The 22,546-nt window shown below is 60.0% G+C and overlaps 1 protein-coding gene across 1 annotated transcript in view; it reads right to left on the minus strand.

The window, feature by feature from the left end:
* The window catches only part of COL5A3 (collagen type V alpha 3 chain), a 50,524-nt gene extending 29,218 nt beyond the window's left edge, over window positions 1-21,306 (minus strand). The window contains 35 exon segments of the mRNA XM_058290551.2: window positions 136-243; window positions 404-457; window positions 555-599; window positions 1,918-1,971; window positions 2,118-2,162; window positions 2,242-2,295; window positions 3,266-3,310; window positions 3,447-3,500; window positions 4,098-4,142; window positions 4,739-4,792; window positions 4,899-4,943; window positions 5,285-5,338; window positions 6,481-6,534; window positions 6,618-6,671; window positions 8,228-8,281; window positions 8,454-8,507; window positions 8,596-8,652; window positions 8,824-8,907; window positions 9,006-9,080; window positions 10,164-10,184; window positions 10,186-10,227; window positions 10,515-10,555; window positions 10,605-10,681; window positions 11,747-11,809; window positions 11,811-11,887; window positions 11,981-12,066; window positions 12,069-12,099; window positions 13,629-13,735; window positions 13,738-13,774; window positions 14,132-14,236; window positions 15,337-15,493; window positions 15,568-15,757; window positions 15,843-15,960; window positions 15,963-16,003; window positions 21,148-21,306. Of these exon segments, the coding sequence (XP_058146534.1) occupies window positions 136-243; window positions 404-457; window positions 555-599; window positions 1,918-1,971; window positions 2,118-2,162; window positions 2,242-2,295; window positions 3,266-3,310; window positions 3,447-3,500; window positions 4,098-4,142; window positions 4,739-4,792; window positions 4,899-4,943; window positions 5,285-5,338; window positions 6,481-6,534; window positions 6,618-6,671; window positions 8,228-8,281; window positions 8,454-8,507; window positions 8,596-8,652; window positions 8,824-8,907; window positions 9,006-9,080; window positions 10,164-10,184; window positions 10,186-10,227; window positions 10,515-10,555; window positions 10,605-10,681; window positions 11,747-11,809; window positions 11,811-11,887; window positions 11,981-12,066; window positions 12,069-12,099; window positions 13,629-13,735; window positions 13,738-13,774; window positions 14,132-14,236; window positions 15,337-15,493; window positions 15,568-15,757; window positions 15,843-15,960; window positions 15,963-16,003; window positions 21,148-21,238 (2,373 nt within the window). The 5' untranslated portion in view covers window positions 21,239-21,306.
* Between the last annotated feature and the right edge of the window lie 1,240 nt (window positions 21,307-22,546).

The following is a 22,546-nucleotide window of genomic DNA, read 5'->3' on the forward strand; positions in this document are numbered from 1 at the left end:
TGGGGGCATAAGGAAGATGACAAGGCTGCGAGGGGTCTCCCGAGGCCAGAGATGGAAAGGCAGAGGGCAGAAGGCAAGAGGGGCCGGGGGACACTGTGGGCTGCAGAATGGAAAGCTGAGCCGCGGTCCTCTCACCTTCTCCCCAGCTGAGCCCGGGGGCCCCTCGTCGCCAGCCAGCCCCGCCTGCCCCTTCAGCCCTTCGGGGCCATCCTCTCCGCGGGGACCCAGGGGTCCAGGGTGCCCCTGCGATAGAAAGGAGAAAGTCAGGCCCCTTGGCAATCCTGCTCCGTGCAGCTCCCTGTCTCATTTCAACATCTTAGCCCTGCTCACCCAGTCCCGGCCTTCCCTAAGTGCCTCCCCCCAACCAGGTCCAGCAGGGACCCTCCTCTGGGACCCTTCTCACCCAGTCGCCTTTAAGCCCGGCGTCACCCTTGAAGCCTGGGAAGCCATCCTCTCCCTGGGCGGGAAAGAGCGCAGAGGTCAGAGGTCAGGTCCTCGGGGGAGGGACACGGGCCAGGGCTCCCCCCTCCCTCAGGGAAATCCTCCCTGCTCACCTTCTCTCCTTTCTCCCCTTGGAAGCCCCGGTTGCCAGAGGTGCCCTGGAGAAGGAGAAAGGATTCTGCGGCCCCTACAATTTTAAGAAAGACCCCCAACCCAATCCCCTGCTCCAAACCAGCCAGGCCAGCCCCAAGAGGATGCTGGACCCGGAGCCAGAGCCGGAGGAAATGGCTTTTCCCCCAAGCAAGAGGATGTGGTGTGCAAACAGGCCTTCCACCCCCCCTCCCTTCCCGCTGGCTGCCGCCCCAGGCCATTTGCGTGGGGGCGTGCAGGGAAGGCCAAATTTCCAAGCAGTTGATTTCCATCTCCCAGGGACGCAGCGTACACAGTTCCTTCTGGCAGGAGCAAGAGGACGAGCATTCCAGGCCCCCGTCTCATTCTAGAGGAACCGTCCCCCGTCCCGCTGGCTAGCGTGACTCGGCACTTGGCAACGAGGCAGCCCCAGGCTCTGGCAACAGGGTGACCGCTCAGCGCAAGCCGGGCGCTGCTCCTACCAAATTCCAGGGCTTGGGCAGGAAACTGCCCTTGGCCGCAACCTCACTGAGCTCAGCTGCTACAATGGAATTGGGCTTGGATACAATGTTACTCTGTGTTTTCCACACTAGCCTGATTGTATCCAGCCACAGTCCAATTCACTTGGCTATAATGTAACTGAACTTGGTTACACTTGCTCTCTGGTCTTGGAGTCAATGTAAATGGACTTGGCTTTGACAACCTAGATTGAAACTATATGTAACTACGCTTGGCAACAATGTAACTCTGAGTCTTGCCAGCCGCAGGACTCTCCTGCGTTGGTCATACTGTAACTGAGCTTGTCTAGACGGCATCTTGGCTACCACCAAAATTCTGTTCTTAGACCTCAGGTAACCTACCATTGGACTCACGTGCAATACAGAAATGAACTCCAACCTCTGTACACTTGGCCACCCGTGCAACTCCATCTAAGCGCTGCGTAGCTCTTGGCTTATCCCAGCCTCGCTATGCTTCTAGCACAGTGTGGGGCTCTGGGTTCGGGTTATATCACAACCCTCTGCTTGACGGCAACGTGCTGACCTGACTACGATATGGCGTGCATGCTTCCAGGGAAATCGTGTTTGGCTTATAATAGACTTCGCTCTTCTCCGTTACGAGACGAGTGCTCGCAGCTTCACTGCAGTGCATTCCTGGGATTGTGGATCTCCAAAGTAATATACAGAATTCTATGTACGGTAGCTCAGACCAGAGACCCGAGCCAGCCACGCCTTGCCCAGAAGAACTGATTTCTTTCTCTCTGCAGCCCGTAAGTGTCTGATGGAACTGGTTTCTGGAGCCAGTGTGGAGGAACCGCCCACCCAGTGATGGGTCCCACATGTCACCTACCTTCACTCCCCGAGGCCCGGGATAGCCCGGAGGGCCTGCCGACCCAGCTGGACCCTGAGATGGAGACGAGGTCAGTACCGCGCAGTCTTGTCCCCTCCAAGTTTGCGGTGGCCCTCGTCTCTCTCCCCTTACCAGCCCCTGACCCCTGGACCTCCCTGCCAACCCTCGTCACCCACCCAGCCGCTCCTTGGGTCACTCACCTGGGCTCCTTTCTCTCCCGTGGGGCCCTCAGGGCCTGGGTGACCCTGGAGAAGAAACATTCTAAGTTGTCAAGGACTTAGATTTGTCATCCGAATCCCCACGCCATCCCTTCCCCGTTCTCACCGGAGGGCCATCTGCTCCCAAGAGGCCTGGAATTCCTGGATTTCCAAGGGGACCCTGAAAGAAGATGAATAGTGAGGATGGGGGGGGGTCTCAGATTCCCAGAAGTCCATCAGGAGCTGCTCGACTCAACCTCGAGGTTAGAGAGGAAGCAGCTTCCCCTGGCCGGGAAATCTATCCACAGCTCAGCCCAGACTTGCTGTGTGACCTGGAGCCAACCCCGCCCCTCTCTGAGCCTCAGAAATCCTCTGAGAAAAGGGATTTTTAAAAACAGAGTGGTTTTGTGTGATCTATGTATCTTTTTTTTAAAAAAGGCAACAAAAAATGTGATGGGAAACAAAAACAAAAACAGAGTGAAAGGCATGGAGGGATTTGGGATCTTCCCAGCCATGCCTTTTTCTTTAGAAGGGTCTCCTACCAGCTCCTAGGGTGGGCCTAGGCTGGGCACAAGGCGACCCCCCCACACCCACCTATATCCTGCAAACAAGCAACAGGCAGGCACCTCGGCCCAGCGCAGCCAATCAGAGTCTTCCCTGGACTTTTGAAGTAAGAGACACGGATGGATGTGGTCAAAGAAAGTTCAAGTGCATGGGGAGCTGGGGTCCGAAATGGCCAAGAGGTGGCACAGCACCATGTAGAAATAGAAGTTGAGGGATGAGGACCAAGTAAGATATGTGCAGAAAAGAGCATGTGTGCCAGGGGGGAAGGGAGAGAGACATACAGAGAAACTAAGGGGTGGTGGCCCCAGAGCTCCCGAGAAAGGACTTTCCTGGGTTATTCTATCCAGAACAGGCTTCCGGGGTTTCCCTGGAACCTGACAAACTCTTCTGATGTGCAGGAGCCTTGTGGGTCTCTGTTCCTTGCCACCACCCCATCCCTAGCGATGAGAACTTTGTAACTCTGGGGCTAGTTCAGGGAATGTTGCAGCTCATCAGTCTCGGGGGTTCGTGTAAAGGCCCCCGGGGAAAACATTTTCCTGGAGACAAAGCTGAAAGGAGAGCTAAGAGGGGGTGGAACTGTCACTCACCTTCTCCCCGGGAATTCCAATGGGTCCCTGGGGACCGGGGATTCCCTGGGGACATAAAAGAGAGAGAGAGAGTCGGGGAAGGCACAGCAAGGGCCAGCCAGCTGCAAGGCTGGGAAGGCCGGAGATGGCGCCAGGCCTGGGCTGACCACCCTCCCGCTCGTTAGTGGGAAAGAGCGCAAACCTGCGACCCAGGGTTGCCCTGCTGCCCTGGAGGGCCTGGTTCTCCCGGAGGACCCTGGAAAGGAAGTGGGAGTTCAGGGAAGTGGGCGTGGCTCAATGGAGAGGGCGTCTGCCTACCACATGGGGGGTCCAGGGTTCAAACCCCGGGCCTCCTTGACCCGTGTGGAGCTGGCCCATGCGCAGTGCTGATGCGCACAAGGAGTGCCCTGCCACGCAGGGGTGTCCCCCGCGTAGGGGAGCCCCACGCACAAGGAGTGCGCCCCGTAAGGAGAGCCGCCCAGCATAAAAAAAGCACAGCCTGCCCAAGAGTGGCGCCGCACATACGGAGAGCTGACACAACAAGATGACGCAACCAAAAGAGACACAGATTCCCGGCACCGCTGACAAGAATGCAAGCAGACACAGAAGAACACACAGCGAATGGACCCAGAGAGTAGACACAGGGGGAGGGAGAAATAAATAAAATAAATCTTTAAAAAAAAAAGAACGTGGGAGTTTGGTGAAACTGGGTGGGATCCCGGTATCGAGGTATCACTTAACTTGAAGTGGGGCATCCCAGGAGCGAATAGGAGATGAACAGCCCCAGGGGAAAAAGAGAGATCAGGAGTCAGTGTGCCCGAAAGGGTCAGGGGTCAGAGGGTAGGACACGTACCACATTTCCTTTGGCCCCTGGAGCGCCATCAATTCCAGTGACACCCTGCAGGAAGAGAGTGTGTGAGAGCAGGACAGAGGGATGAGCCGGGGCAGGTGGAGAAGAGAGCAGGCAAGGAATCCAGGCAACAGAAATGGACGTGCTGAGAAGAGAGAAAGGCAAGAAAAAGACAGGTAGGGGTGGGAAGCAGATGTGGCTGAACTGATAGAGCGTCCACCTACCACATGGGAGGTCCAGGGTTCAAACCCCGGGCCTCCTGACCCGTGTGGAGCTGGCCCACGGGCAGTGCTGATGCGCACAAGGAGTGCCCTGCCACGCAGGGGTGTCCCCCGCGTAGGGGAGCCCCACGCACTTGCAAGGAGTGAGCCCCGTAAGGAGAGCCGCCCAGGGCAAAAGAAAGTGCAGCCTGCCCAGGAATGGCACTGCACACACGGACAGCTGACACAGCAAGATGATGCGACAAAAAGAGACATAGATTCCATGCTGCTGACAAGAATGCAAGCAGACACAGAAGAACACACGACGAAAGGACACAGAGAACAGACAACAGAGGAGAGGGGAGAGAAATAAAAAAAAATAAATAAATCTAAAAAAAAAAAAAAAAGACAGGCAGGGGTGCAGAGAGAGAGCCGTATGCTCACCGGGCGTCCTGGGGGGCCGGGGGAGCCCCTGGGGCCAATCGGTCCTCGGGGGCCCTACAAGGAAGCAGGAGGGTTACCCCACCTCGTATCTGGGCCCGGTTTCGAGTCCTGCCTCCCTCCCCTGCACCGGGCACGGGGCCCAGGGGTCCCCGATACTCACCGGCTCCCCGGCCTGGCCAGTGGGCCCCAGCGGCCCCTCTGCTCCCTGTGGGAAAGCGTTATGCCTTGGAGTGGGGGGGGCTCGACCCCCAGAGAAGCAGCTTCCCTCATCTCAGAGCGCGCGAACGTGACGCAGGGCCCGGCAGAAGGCGCATGTGATGTCACCCAGGGCGCCGACCCCCGGCCTGCACCCCAACCCCCCCGTCTCGCCTCCTAATCCTCAAACAGCCCCCCCCTGCACTGTGCTTCTGAGCACCGCAGGGGTCTCCTGGCCCCGCAGCGCGGCCCCCAGCCCCTAGGCCTGCCCGCCCACCCCTCCGCTCCTCTCTAACTCTCCTCTGGGATTCTTAGCCCCCCAACCAGTCTCCAGCTCTCTTCAGAACCCACCTTCTTGCCGTCCTCTCCGGGGGGGCCAGGCTGCCCCACGTGGCCGAAGTCACCCTGGAGTGAGAAAGAGAGGGGGGCTCAGAGGAGAGGCACGGGAGAGGGGGGCTCGGAGGAGAAGCACGGGAGAGGGGGGCTCGGAGGAGAAGCATGGGAGGAGGGGCTTAGAGGAGAAGCACAGGAGGGGGGGGGCTTAGAGGAGAAGCACGGGAGAGAGGGGGGCTCAGAGGAGAAGCACGGGAGAGGGGGGCTCAGAGGAGAAGCACGGGAGAGGGGGCTTAGAGGAGAAGCATTGGGGGGGCTTGGAGGAGAAGCACAGGAGAGAGGGGGGCTCAGAGGAGAAGCACGGGAGAGGGGGGCTTAGAGGAGAAGCACAGGAGGGGGGGCTTAGAGGAGAAGCACAGGAGGGGGGGGCTTAGAGGAGAAGCACGGGAGGGGGGGCTTAGAGGAGAAGCACGGGAGAGGGGGCTTAGAGGAGAAGCACGGGAGGGGGGGCTCAGAGGAGAAGCACGGGAGAGGGGGCTTAGAGGAGAAGCATTGGGGGGGCTTGGAGGAGAAGCACGGGAGAGAGGGTGGCTCAGAGGAGAAGCACGGGAGAGAGGGGGGCTCAGAGGAGAGGCACGGGAGAGGGGGGCTTAGGGGAGAAGCATGGGAGAGAGGGGGGCTTAGGGGAGAAGCATGGGGGGGGCTTAGGGGAGAAGCACGGGAGAGAGGGGGACTTAGAGGAGAAGCACGGGAGGGGGGGCTTGGAGGAGAAGCACGGGAGGGGGTCCTTGGAGGAGAAGCACAGGAGAGGGGGAGCTTAGAGGAGAAGCACAGGAGAGGGGGCCTTGGAGGAGAAGCACGGGAGGGGGGGCTTAGGGCAGAAGCACAGGAGAGGGGGGCTTGGAAGAGAAGCATTGGAGGGGGGGCTTAGGGCAGAAGCACAGGAGAGGGGGCCTTGGAGGAGAAGCACGGGAGGGGGGGCTTAGGGCAGAAGCACAGGAGAGGGGGGGCTTAGGGCAGAAGCACAGGAGAGGGGGGCTTGGAGGAGAAGGAGAAGCCGGGCTGGAGCCTAGCGCACAGCCCTGCCCGGGGAGAGGCACGCGGCGCGAGAGGAGGCGGCAGACGGGAAAACCAGGGCCTTACGGCCGGCGGTGGCAGGGCCAGGGCACAGACGTGGGGAGGGGGCTCGGGGAGGGGAGGGCTCACACACTCACCCTCTGGCCCTTCTCACCAGGCAGCCCCGGCAGGCCGTCGAAGCCCCGGTCGCCCTGTCCAGAGAGACGCCCCTGAGTGCTGACCCCTTCGCCCGCCAACCCCCCCGCCCCGTCCCAGGCTCGGCCCCAGCACCTACCTTGGGCCCCGTGTCCCCCGGGAGCCCCCGGGCCCCATCCGCTCCGGAGCGGCCCTACGGGACAGGGGAGCTGGGGTCAGAATCAGCCTCCCGGGGCCCACACCTCAGGCACCCTGCCTTCCCTGAACAGCGAATTCTCATACTCCCCCAAAAACACTCAACGTCCCCCCTTGCACCCGTCCCCAGCATGAGGACTCGAGGACGCTGTGGTGATCATCTCGAGACACCTGCTGCCATTTCTTGAGCATCTTCCTTAAAGCAGGCCTAGGACCGCTTTGCAAACCCATCTAACCCCTCAAATAGATCTCAGACGCATCAGCCATTGCTTTCATCCTGTGTTTTATCTTTCCGTATTTTTTTAGAGCAGTTGCAGGTTTACAGAAAAAAAATCATATAAAAAGTACAGAGCTACCATATACCCCCCCACACACAGAGTTCTCCCTCTTATCAACATTTTGCATTATTGATACCTTCGCTACAACCGATGAACCAATATTATTTTGATTATATTTTGGGGGGGTGGGGGGTATATGGGAGCCTCTTATATTGTTTGAATGTAACATTTTAAAAAAAATAAAGGGATCTTTAAAAAACAGTAAAAATAATAATAATTATTATATTATTAATGATAGTCCATAGTTTATATTAAGGTTCACTCTTTGTAAAGCACAGTTCCGTTTTTGGTTTTTTATTCTGGTTAACGTATATACTGCCTAAAATTTCCCATTTTAATTGCTTTCAAATATAAAACTTGGTGATGTTGAATCACATTCAAGTGTTGACCTACCGTCGCCACCACCCGTTGCCAAAACTTTTCCATCTCTCCAACAGAAACTCTGTGCCAGTGACGCTTTAGCTCCCCATTCCCCATTCCGGTCCTCTGTAGTCTAGTTTCTGACTCTATGACTGTGCATATTCTGTTTATTTCATGTAATTGAGATCAGACCACATTTGTCCTCTTACGTCTGGCTTCTTTCAACCATTATTCTTTTTTTTTTTTTTTTAAGCAAATTTTTTATTGTCCTTTTTTTTTTAAGGACACATAGATCACACAAAATGTTACATTAAAAAATATAAGTGGTTCCCATATACCCCACACCCCCTACTCCTCCCACATCAGCAACTCTCCCACCAGCGTGGCACATTCATTGCAATTGGTGAATACACTTCAGTGCACTGCTGTGCCACCTTCAATCCTTATTTTTTTATCCCCAGTGCCCTCACTCGAATAAGTCACCACCTTCACCAAAATTAAGAACCACCATCTACAGCCCCCATCGATCCCCCTGCAGTATGCTCCCCATTGCCCTCAGAACTATCTGGAATAGTCTTGCTGGTCATTGACCCAATGCTGTTCCTTCTGCTTGGAATGCTGTTCCTTCTCTCTCCTCGTCACCTGCTTACGCTTCAGGGCTCAGTCCAAGGATTGCTCCCTCTGGCAAGCCTTCCATGAGTCTCTGACCTGGCCCAAGTCTTTAGCCATAAATTCAAGGACCTGGAGCTGCAATTTTCCCGTCCTCGGTGCTCTTATCCCACCAGTGACACCAGAAAACCCCGGGACACAGAGCCAAGCTCACGGCGGGTGTGAAGGTGATACGGGAGTCACTCACCATCTTGCCCTCCCGTCCAGGGGCCCCAGGGGGGCCCTGGAGGCCTCGGGGACCCTGTAAGAGAAAGAAAAGGAGGAAGGAAAGGAGAATAATACGGAGGAAGGATTTATCTTAAACCATTCCAAAGGAAGAGCAATAAATGCAAGACTAATCCTAGCCCCTTCCCCCGTGCCCCTGGGGGAAGGCCCTTCCAACCCAACCCTTCTCCCGCTCCCACCGGTCTCACCTGCTGCCCCATTTCTCCTGCCTCTCCTTTCAGGCCTGGGTACCCGGGGAGACCCTTGGAGGAGGAGAGACGGGACGTGAAGTTAGAGGCGGGCGATCTCTCTCCACGGGGGCAGCCCCTTCCTCCCCGCAGCCTTACTCACCACGGGCCCTGGACGCCCGGTGAGCCCCACGGGGCCGGGTGGGCCCTTCATGGAGAGCTGGAGAGACAGAGAGGGGGCAGAGTGTCGAGTCTCCCCCATGGCTCCCAAGGTTGCCCGCAAAGACATCTTCCAGACAAGCAACCCCGTCTCCTGACAACCCTTCATTAGCGCCCACGGCCGTCGCTCTCCCAGCCATCCCCTTAGCACCCCTGATCGCCGCCCCCTCACCTGAGCCTGCTGCAGAACCGCCTGAGCCTGGGCCTGCTGGAAGGAGACTGAAGGTCCTTTGAGGGAGCTGCTGGCAAACTGGAACTGGGGAGCAATTGGAGGTGAGGGCACCCCCCCGGGAGAGGCCCACTCCTGGGTCAGAACTCCACCCCCAGGGCGGTGCCACCCTTGCTGCTTCTTACCGGCATCATGATCACAGTGCCTGGGGGGCCCCGGATCCCGTCACTGCCGGGGATCCCCGGGAGACCAGCGGGACCCTGAGAGAGAGGGAGAGAGATGGAGAAGGATGGAGGAAGAGAAATGGAGGAAAGGATGGAGGCAGGAGGAGACAAAAGGGACAGGTGAGCGATAGTGATGGAGTGGGGAGGAAAGAAAGAGATGAGCGATAGTGATGGAGAAGAACAAGGAGAGGAAGAGATGAGCAATAGTGATGGAGACGAACAAGGAGAGAAGAGAGAGACAAAAGGAAGGAAGCGGAGAGATGGAGAGAGGGAACAAGGAGAGACAAAGAGATGGGACAGAAAGACAAAGAGACAGAATGAGAATGAGAGTCATAGAAAGGGGAAGAGAACAAAACAAAACAGATAAAGACAGAGAGAGATGGAAAGACAGGGAAAGAAACAGGAAGAAGAGGGATAAAGTGACAGATACAGAAACACACAGGGAAAAGGATGGAAATAAAAGACAGAAATAGAGACAGGGAAGCAGGTTTGGCTTGGTGGATAGGGCATCTACCTATCACATGGGAGGTCCAGGGTCAAACCCAGGGCCTCCTGACCCATGTGGAGCTGGCCCACGTGCAGTGTTGATGCGCGCAAGGAGTGCCGTGCCACGCAGGGGTGTCCCCCGCGTAGGGGAGCCCCACGCGCAAGGAGTGTGCCCCATAAGGAGAGCCGCCCCATGCGAGAAAAAGTGCTGCCCGCTCAGTAGTGGCACCGCACACACGGAGAGCTGACGCAGCAAGACGACACAACAAAGAGAAACCGATTCCCAGTGCCGCTGACAAGAATGCAAGCGGACACAGAAGAACACACAGCGAATGGACATAAGAACACACAGCGAATGGACACAGAGAGCAGACAACTGGGGGGGGGGGGTGAGAAGAGGAGAAAAATAAATTTTAAACAAAGAAAGAAAGAGGGAGAAAAGCAGGGACTAGCCACCCACACCCACCCCAAGACAGAGAGATAATTCACAGAAGGGAAAGAAAGCAGTGGGGGAGTCGACTTTAGCCCCAGGACGGCCTCTCCAGCCCCTCACACATTCCTGCTCCCAGGCTCAGTTCCACAACCTGAAACCTCACCCTCCCCGTGGACACACCCCAGCGGGGAGTCTCTTACCGGTATTCCAGGGTCCCCAGGGGGACCCGGGCGGGCCAGGAGGACCTGAAGGGCCATCTACCCCCTGTTGGGAACAGAGGAAGAAGAAGTCACGAAAACACAAGTTTTGAGACAGGCTGATGGCCAACCCCTCCACTGACCCGCCCTCATGTTGATCTCTTCGTCTCTACCCACCCCCCTTTAGCCCCTAAATACCACATCAACCTCCAACTGTACACCCCGACCCCAACTTGGACTCCTCCATCGAGGAGTCCTCTGAATGATCGGTCAGCATTACACCCCAACTTCCCATCCCAGGGGCACCAACGCCCAAGGAAAAGGCAGGAAGAGAGAAGAGCGGTCGTGACTCACTCGGGGTCCTGGAGCTCCTGGGGGTCCCTCAAACTGCTGTCCTGAAGGGAGAGATAAGCGTGACCCCCATCCTAGCCCAGACTTCTCAACCCCCTCCCAGTCCAGGGGCACTCACCCTCTCAATCACTGCTGGTTCCCCTTTTTCTCCCTTCTGCCAGCATCCTGGAGTATGGGGAATGGGGTTAAAAAAGAGAGGTGAGCCCCAACTACCTGACTCAACACTTGTCTTCCCACTCCCGCTTCCCACTCCCCTGCCCAAGCAGAGTCTGTCCTCAGAGCTGCCCCAGCCATCTTTTCTTCAGCCAATAGGTATTCATCATCTCCACGTCCACGTTCAAGCCAGCAATGCCTTGTCAAGGTGTAGGGGCATGACCTCTGGGGCACGGCCACCAGGTCCTACGCGTGGGTCTGTCACTTCCTAGCTGAGTGATGATGTTGGGCCACTCACTCAGCTCCTCTGACCTCCTCTATAAAGCCAGCGGGTGAATGACTCTTGTATATACCCCACGTGAAGATGAATGAGTCGAAACGATGCTTCGCCCAGGGCGAACACTCAGGATAGGTTGGCTATGGTTAATTTCCTTCTCCCTTGTCCAATACCAAGGCTAGAGCCTAGACCCTCTTCTCTGTTATTTTCTTAGCAATATTGTCCAAACCCTTGGCTAAAGATACCACCACTCTCCTGATGAGTCCCAAGTCTTTATCTCCTGTCTAGAACATCTTCTCTGAACTCCAAACTCTTCAAGTCAACCACCTACTTGGCATCTCCATTTGGATGGCAAACAGGCATGTCCAAATTGAGATACTGGATACTCTCCATCAGCTCTTCCTTCAGGCTTTGCATCAGAATCGAGGTCAGCCTTGCATCTGTCCCCACCTCCAACGGCAAGACCAAAATGGAGCCTGTCCCAAATCCACCCACTTGTCCATGCAGCCTTCTCACTCCGACACTATAGGTTTCCCTGCTGACCTTCTGGCTCTGCGACAGCAACGTATGCCACTCAGCAGCCAGAGGGAGCTTCTAAGACTCCAAGTCAGACTGTGTTCCATCACTACGAGCCAAACTTAATCACCCTGCCCACACAGTCATCCGTCAGCACAGTGGCTGTCACGCTGGAGGTGTTCAATAAATATTTATCGACTCTTCTGGGGCAGTGGGAGGCAAGATAAGCAGAAGGCAAGCGAGAATGTGGTTCCTTCCCTTGGGCAACCCAGCCACCCAGACTCACAGGAAGATCTGGAACTGAGTCCTGGATGGATGCTCTGCTGCCCGAAGATGGGGCCCACAGTAGGGCCACCTCCTTCCCATCCTCTGTGGCTGCCTCAATCTCCGGTGTCCCAGGCTCAGTTCCGCTGCCAAGGTCCAGGTCTCCCTGACGATATCGCACAGACCAAAGTTTGCTCCTGTCCTCATTCTCCATCGCACACCTCCTGGGTATCCCCTTTTGAGTCCACCTCCTTCCCACCGACCTCAGGATGGAGACATTGTGGCCAATGGTGACAGTGGTGGTGATGACCGAAGGGGACACGGGGGCCGAAGGCAGAGTTGGGCTGGCACCTCTGTCCCGGGAATGTCAGCCGAAGTCTGGAAGAGGGGACGGAGGAAGTATCAAATCTGGAGTACAGGAGTCAGGCCAACCAAGACAGAAAGGAAGTAAAGAGGAGAGGGACCCTGTCCCTGGAGCTTCCAGGCTGGGGAGGAGGACAGAGGAGGATTCCCAAGGAACATCAGAGGAATGTGGGGCCGGGGACAGGCCAGTGGAGGCAGAGGATGCTGGGCGGGACCGAGGGAGCCAGCAGGGGAAAATCTCACGGATGGAGGAGGAGCAGGACTGGGCCAGATCCCAGAGGGAAGCAGTGGGACTCATTAGAGACCCGTGATCAGGGTCAAGTTCCAGCACTCGGGACCAGACTTCCGGAAGCCTGCCCCACATGCTCTCTCTCACAAGGCAGAGCTCAGCCAGCCAGACGGCGGCCCGAGTGGGAATAACAGCTCCTCCTGGGCTGGACAGCCGCGGAAGAACTGGGCCAAGGTAGAAGAGGGCAGTGGGGACCAGGTGAGGAGTGGGCCAGGGAGGGGCAGGGGTCCTCTTGGACCTGAAGGTTGGCAACCTCTCTATCTCCACTGATGCTGAGAGCAGAGGCGGTACAACCAGTGACCCCCCGCAACAAGAACCCCAATCAGCGATGCCCATCCAAGACCCCAAACCAGTGATACCCCCTGACTAGTCATCCACAACAACCCAACCAGTTATTCCCACAATGAATGATCCATCGTGACCTCCCAATTGATGATCTCCATCAATGGCCCAACCAATCACTCTCCCATCCAGTGACCCCCCCAAACGATGATATCCCACAGTAACACCTAACTAGCAGCTCCCAATGAGTGATACCTACCCGTCACCCCCCAGCCAATGCCCATCGATGATCTCTCAACTTGAAAACCCATCAAGGTCTCTCAAACTAACAACTCCATCCACGGCTCCCTACACGTCCCTCTCCAACTGGTGGCTCGACTCAGAGACCCCACTAGTGTCTTCTAATCACGAATTCTCCAAACTCGTGACCCCACCAACGACTCCCAAACATTAACCCTAACCCAGCGGCATCAGTAACACCAACAATGGCCTCTACCCTTGACCTCCAACAGTGACCCCCAACTAGGGGGCCCCCAAACACTTACCTCAATCAACATCCCCCAAAAGTCACCCTCAACCAGTAAGCCAATCAAGGAAGAAAACAGTGCCCCCAGTAAGTGGTTTCCCCAATGAATAACCCTCACCAATGTCCTCAACCAGGGACCCCAAGCAACAACATACTAATCCCTCATCCTTCTCCCCAGTTAATGATCCCCCTAATTAACCAGGCACTCACCTGGGAGTTGCCCCTTCCTCTAGTCTCCCAGGGCTGGAGGTGGGGTAGCAAGAGATGGTGGGGTCTATGAGGAAGGACCAGTGCCCACACGGTCACCGGGAAGTTGAGAGAAGACAGAGGTCAGGGGTTGGGAACTAGAGGCAGGGACCATGGATGAGGGTCCAGATATCAGTCAGGCAGAGTTAGAGACCTGAGGTCAGACCATAAAAGAGCAGACGTGAAGGTCAAGTCCCTTACCTGGTTCTCCCAGAGGTCAAGAGGTGGACCTGGGGTCACGGTTTCCTTATTTTTTTTCTTCCGGCCCTTCCCCTTACGACCTCGTCCTTTTTTCTTCCCTTTCCCTTCCGTCGAGGGGAAGGGGTTTCGGGCTCACCCTGGGGGGCCTGGAAAGAGGGTCCCAATCAGAGCCAGGGCCCCCCCCCCCCCCGCAACGTCCCATCTCCTCGCCGGTGGCCAGGTCCCTCCGGTCACCACGCTGGTGGGAGGGCTCACAGGTGCGCGCCGGTCCTGCGTTTCGAGGCCAGGGCTTGCCCCCTCGGCCCTATGGGTGGGCCGTCAAGGTCAACCGTGTGACCTTGGGGACTAGGGTCCCTCCGCTACTCTATGTTGAGGGTCACTGACAGCGGGATCTGCTGAGGTCAGAGGTCCCTCAGCCCATGTTTTTTAGGGGTCAGAGTCCACTCATTCCGGCAACCTGGACCCAGGGACGTCAGGGCCACGTGGCGCAGCCCCTCACTCACCGCCGTGGCTGGGGGGGCCGGGTCGTCACAGCCGGGCAGGTAGCGCGCACAGGCCTGGAAGGCGGCCCGAGGTTCCGGGGATATCAGCAGCTCCTGAATGTCTCCCTAGAGTCGGGGTACGGGAAGGGGGCACAGGCTGACTCTGAGCCCCCGTTTCCAGGCCTAAGCGCTGGCCCGCTTTCTTTTTTTTTTTTTTAAGATTTATTTATTTTATTTATTGCTCTCCCCCTTCCCCCGCCACCCCAGTTGTCTGTTCTCTGTGTCTATTTGCTGCGTCTTCTGTGTCCGCTTCTGTTGTCGTCACGGGAATCTGTGTTTCTTTTTGTTGCATCATCTTGTGTCAGCTCTCCGTGTGGGCGGCACCATTCCTGGGCAGGCTGCACTTTCTTTCGCACTGGGTGGCTCTCCTTACGGGTGCACTCCTTGTGCGTGGGGCTCCCCTACGCGGGGACACCCCTGCGTGGCAGGGCACTCCTTGCGCGCATCAGCACTGCACATGGGCCAGCTCCACACGGGGCAAGGAGGCCTGGGGTTTGAACCGCGAACCTCCCATGTGGTAGGCGGACTCCCTAGCCACTGGGCCAAGTCCGCCGCCTTGTCCGCTTTCTTGTACGGAAGCTCAGCATTTCCCCACCCAGAGCCCCCAGCGTGTAAGAAGTGGGCGGGTCTGTCACAGCCCCAGCATTCCCTCTACGCCCTGAAACTGAGTGAAGGGTCTTTCGGGGTCACGCAAAGTCACAATCCGCAAACCACACCCCGCAACATCTGTCACAGCAGGCTGGGGGTCCTGCTGGGAACCGGGGAGGAGCAAGATGCACCCACGCCCCGGCCTCCTGGAGGTGACACACAGCACAGCCCCCAGCTCAAAGCACAGCCCCACGCAACCACGGCCACACCTGCCTCGCCGGCCCCCAGTGTCACAGCCGCCCGCACAGCCACACGCCATCTAACCTCGGTGCCCGCGACAAACACGCGACCTCGAGCCATCCACCGCTGCGCCAGGCGAATGCCCCCGTCTCGCTGTCACGTGTCACCAGCGTATCCCTCCCACAACGGGCCACGTTTCATGGTTCCGCGGCCTCACACACCATTACAACGCGCACGGCCCAGCACCCCACGCCCTCAGCTTCCTGGGCCCGGGGTGAAAACTCCCTCCCCGCTCCGCCGGTTCCCTGCCTCAGTTTCCCCCATAACTAAACCCGTACCTCAAAAGTCTCCTCCCCTGGATCTTGGGTTCCCAGCACAGTGAGTCCAGCTGTGCTGATGAATCGAGGCCCCCGGCCCACCACAGGGGGCTGGGGCTCACAGTCAGCCACCAGGGTCACCAGCCCGCCTTCCACGCCGACCGCCACACGGTGCCACCTGCGGGGGACAACCTCAGTGGGCGGGGTGCTCCTCGCCCCCCCGGCTTGGCCCCCCACCCGCCCTGTACTCACCTGCCATCTGTCAGGTTGACCTGCTGAGGGAGGGGGCCGAAGGGCTCCCCCAGGAGGCTCAGAGCTGGCCCGAGAGCCAGCCCCAGCTGCCGGACACCTCTCTCATCGTAGATGGACAGAAGGACGGACTGGTTGGCCGGCCGGCTCCGCAGAAGGATCAGCACGGAGAAGTTCTCGGGAAAAGGCCCGTCTGGGGGGGCCGGAGGAAGAGGGGTGGCTCAGACGGGCCCGCAGCAGGCCCGGGCTCCCCGCAGCCGCCTGCCGCCCCGGCTCACCTGGGAAGAGCTGCCCCGTGGGGACGGCGAGCAGGACGCGCTTGCCCATCCTGAAGGCCCGGTCGCCCCGCGGGGCCCTGTGGGGGGCAGAAGCCGGGCCCCCCGGGGAGCCCAGCCTGGCCCCCCCCGCACGCCCAGAGCCTGCAGCACGTCCACGGGGTCTGCTGCGGAGAGAAACAGGACCCCCGGGGCAGGGGGGGAGGCAGTCAGTGCAAACCCGGGGCTCCAGGTCGGGGGGGCTTGCGTCGGGGAAGTGGGGTGAGCAGGGGCAGGCCCCCGCGCCCCCCCCCCCCACACCCGGCAGCTGTTTCGGGCTCATCAGCCTGTTGACTTCTGCTTTTCCCTTCCTGGGTTTTTTGGTGAGAAAAAAAAAGCTGACCTAGTTCTGGGATGAATCAAAGCTTCCTGGCCCCAGCCCCAGGGCTGGCTGGGCCCTCTCCCACTCCCCCGCAGGGGCTCTCTGGGGGCTGCTTCCTAAGCCCAGGCCCCCCCTTGCCAGGGGAAACCCGTGTGGAAAGGAGGGGCTCCCTGTTCATATTCTTCCCACACATACACTCACACACTCTTCCCCTAAGGCCTCCTCCCTCTGACTACCATCACTTCTGACCTCCTCCCTCTGACCACCATCACCCACGACCTCCTCCCTCTGACCACCATCACCCATGACCTCCTCCCTCTGACTACCATCACTTCTGACCTCCTCCCTCTGAACGTCTACCTGTGACTCCTTCCCTCTGACCTTCTCCCTTAAGCACCACTTCGTCCAACCTCCTCCCTCTGACCACCATCACCCACGACCTCCTCCCTCTGACTGCCATCACTTCTGACCTCCTCCCTCTGAACGTCTACCTGTGACTTCTTCCCTCTGACTTCCTCCCTTAAGCATCACTTCGTCTGACCTCCTCCCTCTGACCACCATCACCCACGACCTCCTCCCTCTGACCACCATCACCCACGACCTCCTCCCTCTGACTACCATCACTTCTGACCTCCTCCCTCTGAACGTCTACCTGTGACTTCTTTCCTCTGACCTCCTCCCTTAAGCACCACTTCATCCGACCTCCTCCCTCTGACCACCATCACCCACGACCTCCTCCCTCTGACTGCCATCACTTCTGACCTCCTCCCTCTGAACGTCTACCTGTGACTTCCTCCCTCTGACCTCCTCCCTTTAAGCACCAATTCATCCGGCCTCCTCCCTCTGACCACCATCACCCAGGACCTCCTCCCTCTGACTACTCGAACTACCATGTCCCCTGATCTCTTGCTTTTGACCCCCATCGCCTCCTCCCTTTGACCACCACCGCCTCTGAACTCCTTCCTATGCCCTCCTCCCTTTGACAATGGCCACTCAGGATGGCCTCCCCCTGGCATCTGCCCCTGGGCTCGTCCCTCGGCCCACCCTTTCTGACTCTCCCCACTCACTTCTCCTTCTGGACACCCTCTGACCATCCCCTGCCACCCCCATCCTCTGATGCTGGACCTCTGACCTCCAGCTCCCCGCATTGACCTTCCTCTGGCCTCTCTCTGATGGCCTCCTCTGGCCTCCACCCTCTGCCTAACCCAATCTCCTATGTCTGTAACTACCCTGTGACCTCTCCATGCGATAGCCCTCCCAGACCTCCTCCTTCTGACCACCTCTTGCCGAGAACCCTCTGACCTCCTCCCTCTGACCCTCTGCCTCACTCATCTCAGCACAGGAAGGGACTTGCCTGGCCCCACCAGACTCGAATCCAGGCCATCCCACCAGCTCGGCCCCAGGCAGCCCGGCCAGGGCTAAGTGGAACCACATGGCTTGTGCAGGCGTGGGTGGGGGCTTCTCCGGGGCCTCAAGCCCCTGCCCCCTCTCCGGCCATCCCCCCCCGCCGCCTGTCCCACTGGCCCCTTGACCCGGCTCGTGGCGGCAGCCAGGTTGGGCTGGATGTGCCATGACCTCACCTCCCAGGGGTGCTCTGCTGACCTCACCATCGGGAGATGGGGTGAGAGGCCAGACTTGGGGGAGACAGGGGCTCGGAGGAGGGCACCCCCCAATCCCACCCTTTCCCGGGCCAGGGACCCTCGGTCTCCGGGTTCCGCAGAGCCCAGTTCCAGCCCCTGCTCCCTCTTCATCCCTAAGCCTCCTTCTGCTCTTTCTCTCTCCTCTCCCCCTCCCCAGCCTCTTCCTGTCCCACTTTCTGTGGCAGTCTTTCCAGGTCTCTCTGCGTGGCCAACTCCAAATCAAACTCTCTCTCTCTCAGTCTCTCTCTCCCCCCATCTCTCTGTCTCTATCTCTCTGTCTCTGTCTTTCTGTCTCTCTCTGTCTCTGTCTCTTTTTCTCTCAGTCTGTCTCTCTCTGTCTCTCAGTCTCTGTCTGTCCCTCTGTCTCTCTGTCTCTCTCTCTGTGTCTCTCTGTCTCTGTCTCTCTGTCTCTTTCTCTCAGTCTCTCTGCCTATCTCTGTCTCTGTCTCTCCCCCTCTCTCTGTCTCTCTCTGTCTCTCTCCCCCCTCTGTCTCTGTCTCCCCCTCTCTCTGTCTCTCTCTGTCTCTCTCTGTCTCTCTCTCCCCCTCTGTCTCTGTCTGTCTCTCAGTCTCAGTCTCTTCTCTGTCTCTGTCTCTATCAGTCTCTCTGTCTCTCTCTGTTTCTGTCTCTCTCTGTCTCTCTCCCCCTCTCTGTCTCTCTGTCTCTGTGTCTGTCTCTCTCCCCCTCTCTCTGGCTCTCTCTCCCCCTCTCTGTCTCTCTGTCTCTGTCTCTATCTCTGTCTCTCTCTCCCCCATCTCTGTCTCTCTGTCTCTGTCTGTCTCTCCCCCTCTCTCTGTCTCTCTCTCCCCTGTCTCTGTCTCTCTGTCTCTGTCTGTCTCTCTTCCCCCTCTGTCTCTCTCCCCATCTCTCTCTGTCTCCCCGTCTTTCTTTCTCTCCCCTCTCTGTCTCTCTCCCCCGTCTCTCTGTCTCCCCCCTCTCTCTCCCCCTGTCTCTCCCCCTCTCTGTCTCCCCCCTCTGTTTCTCTCCCCCCTCTGTCTCTCTGTCCCCCCCTCTGTCTCTCTTCCCACTTCTGTCTCTCTGTTCCCCCCCTCTTTCTCTCCCCCCTCTGTCTCTCCCCCCCTCTGTCTCTCTCCCCCCCCGTCTCTCTCTCCCCCCCTCTGTCTCTCCCTCCCTCTCCCCGCCCTGTGTCTGTGCGTGGATTGCTTTCCCTGTCCTGCTCTGCCTCCAGCCCCCGTGTCTGCCTGTCCCGCGGCCCAGCGACCACGAAGGGTATTTGGGTTACAGCCCCCTGGGGCTGACATCTGGACTCCCAGGCTCTGCTGACCGCAGGGGTCACTGCCCTCGTGGAGCCTCGCCCCAGCTGGCCCCCGGCCAGGCCGAGGCCCAGGGGAGGGCAGAGATCCCCCACCTCCAGCCTGCGTGGCTCTCCCCGGCTCTCCTCCACGCAGCCGGCCCCGGCCTGCGGGCAATCACGCCGCAGGCACCTCTAAAAAGTCCTGCCCAGCGTCTAACCCAAATGCCTCCTGCTTCCGTCTTGGGCCCCGGCCGCACTGACCTTTCAGAAACTGACCGTCCTTTCTTCGCATGGCTGGCTTGGTGACAAGGACACACACAAGGGGCATTGAGTCCTGCCTGCAGGGCCGGGGGGCGGGGGGGGGGTGGCCAGGGACCCCGCCCGCGTCCCCACACACTCTTCCCTGTCCGGGCAGCGTACTAGGGAGCTAGCGGGCGGGTAGTGGGATGTGAAGGGGGCAGGGCTGGGCTGAGACACGGCTGGGACGCCCCAGGTGTGTGGGAGACCACAGGTGCGGGTGCAGGTGAGTGCGCGTGCTGTGGTGTCCGTGTGAGCGTGCCACAGCGCGCAGCTCCGACTGGACCAGGGGCAGCTGAGCGTGTGAGTCCCGTGGACATGTGTTGGCCAAAGTAGGTGAGGCCGTTGGAAAGCGCGTGTGAACTGGGGCTCTGGCCGGGAGCGGGTGGTCGTGCAGGGGCCCCTTTGGTGAACCCCTGATGGCCGTGGCCGCGCCTGGCGATGGAGGGTGGCGGCTGGTGGGAGAGTGCCACCGAGCTGCGGAATGGGTGGCGGGTGGTGAATGGTGCCCCGCGTTTGTGTCTGGGCCGGGGAGGGGGGCGGGAAAAGTTAGAGAGCGGGCGTGGGAGGACGGCAAGAGCTGAGCCCGCGTGCCGGGGCCGCGTGGGCGCGGGCACCGGTGGGCCGGCGGGGACCCAACGACGCCGGAGTGCGCGCCACCACGTGGCTGTGCGAGCGTCGGAACGGCGCCGAGGCCGGGCCAGGGTTTTGCACGCGGGCACGAAGCCTCCCCGGGCTCCAGGGAAAGGGAGCGGCCGACGCGTGCGCTCGGGCGCGTCGGGGGTACTGAGTCCACCTTGCGGAAGGCCTCCCCGCGACGCCCCCGCCCCGCACCCCGACCCTTGCGGGGCGGGGCGCGGCGCGCAGCCAGCTGCGCGCAGCTGGGCGTGCGTCAGCGCTGACTCACGCGTCCCGCGGCCCCCGGGACCCCTAGAGGGGCCCTGAGAAGTTCCTCGGGAAAAAAAAAACACCCGGGCCCTGGCGCAGCGGCGGCGGAGGGGGGGGTGGTAGCCGCTTCCAAGACCGCCCCCGCCCGCGCTCCGCCCCGGGCCCCGCCCCGCCTCGCCCCTCGCCCTCCCGGGGCCCTGTCCGTGGTGCTGATCCTGACTCTGGGGAGCCCGAGGGGGGGGCCGAAGGGGGAAGGGGTGCGTGTGAGTTAATTGGGGGCAGGCGCAGGAGAGGACGCAGGGCGCTGCAGCCACCCGGGGGGGCGCCAAGAGCACTCTGCCCGCTGCCACCGTCGCCCCCACTCTCCCTCATCATCACCCCGCAATTAGTGGAGCGGCCCCCGAATCCCCACCGCGGAACGACGCGGTCACACCCGCAACGCACACGGGGGTGTTCTCAAAAGTCAGCCGCACCCAAACGAGCACGCCTGCACCCCCAGAACTCACTCACCCTCGCAGGGATCACCCCGGCACCGTTCTTCATACGATCACCAACTCGCCATCCAGGCGCACAGGCTCCCTCCAAATGGCCACGCACGCATGGCACGCACACGTCGCCACGCACACACACTCGCATACCTGTCCACGGCATCCGTGCCCCCCTGCACCTGCCGACTAAGACGCGGCCACACGTCTCCCCGTCCCCAAACGCCCGCCGGCGCGCGCCACTCGCGGGCGCACCTCGCGCCGCGGCCACCCTCCTGCGCCCGCAGCCGCGCGCACGCCCCCTTTCCCGACTCCACCCCCGTCCTCCCGGGCCGCGCTGGCTCCGGCCGTCCCGGCGCAATCTCCTCCCTCCCCGGCTCACCCGCCTGCGTCCCGGGCAGAAGCTGCAGCGCCGCTAGCAACAGGCAGAGGCCGGCGGGCGGCGGCGGGCGCGGGCCCGGGCGGCCCCCCATGCCGGAGGGCACCGCGCGCCCCGCGGGCGACCCGCCGGGGCAGCTGCTGGGCGCGGGGGAGCTCCACGGGCCCCGTGCAGTCGCTCGCGGCGGCCGGCTCCCCTCGACAGCCGCGGGAGACTGCCCGAGACCCCGCCCCGGCCTCGCCCTACGCTCCAGCGCCGCGGCCGGGCGGGGCCCGCTGCGGGAGGGGGGAGAGCCGGCTGACAGCTGGTGGGGGGAGTGGGGGAAAAGTTTGTCCTGAGCGCTGATTGGCCAGCCGGAGGCGGAGTCCCGGGCCGGGGGCTGGGCCGCCCTTGCCCCGCCCCACACTGGAGGGGGAGGGTCCCTGCCACCCAGCCCTAGAATTTGGGGCGCGGTCCTACCCCCAAACTTTTCCTCCCAACAGGCCTCCTCAAAGGAGACTTATTCAGGTTCCATCCAGGCCTTGGAATGAAGGGGCCCGACTCTGCCCCGAATCCTTTCAGTCTCACCCAGAAATCCAAACGGGGTCCCAGACGCACCCCAAGTTCTCGCCCACCTGCTTTGGCCTCAGAATGCAAGGCATCCGCTTCACCCCAAGCCCTTCCCCACTTAAGGGGGCTCCATTCCACTTCAACCCAGATCCCAGATCCAAAAACGGGGTTCTCAGGCATCCCTCGAGCCCTTACCTCCCCTCAGAACGGGGCGTCCTGGCCCCATCCCCAAACCTTCGCCACAGATTCCAGAACTCAGCTCCCACTCGCTCGTACCCCGCTCCAAACTCTCAAGGAAAGCGCCCCAACACCACCCCTCATCCTCGGCTCCTCACACTCATCCCCAAATGGGCACCCCTGCCCCGAACCCCAAATCCCCATACGTGTCCCATCCCACAGGAGGATCTGGCCCTATCCCAAAGCAGGCCACTGGCTGGAGGGGGGGAACGGATCCTGGCCATTCTGGGGTGAGGGGGGGTAGAGCCACTCCCCCAAAGTGAAGAGGCCCCATAGGGGGGTTCAGTAGAGTTGTCTGCACAGTTGCACAGGCTCAGACGTGCAGGGCCGGAGGGTGGAACAGAACAGGCGGATCCCGAACCCTGGACTAGCCCCTGCGGCGCCGTCCTGTGTCCTGGGGAAGAGGAGAATCAGGCGGTGCCTCCTCCTGGCCGCCGGAGCGCCTCAGACAAAGAGCCTGTGTGTCCCCGGAGAGCAGGGGGCGGGGCCCCATCTGTGCTGAGAAGGAGCTGGGGGTTCCCTAGAGGGGGAAGGAGAGGGAATCTCCCCCCCCCCCAAGCAACTCCTCCTCCCCAGCCTGGGAGTTCTGCGGCCAGCACTTCTCCAACCAAAAGAC

The sequence above is a fragment of the Dasypus novemcinctus genome, chromosome 30 (genome assembly GCF_030445035.2).
Source record: "Dasypus novemcinctus isolate mDasNov1 chromosome 30, mDasNov1.1.hap2, whole genome shotgun sequence".
Taxonomy (NCBI): Eukaryota; Metazoa; Chordata; class Mammalia; order Cingulata; family Dasypodidae; genus Dasypus; species Dasypus novemcinctus.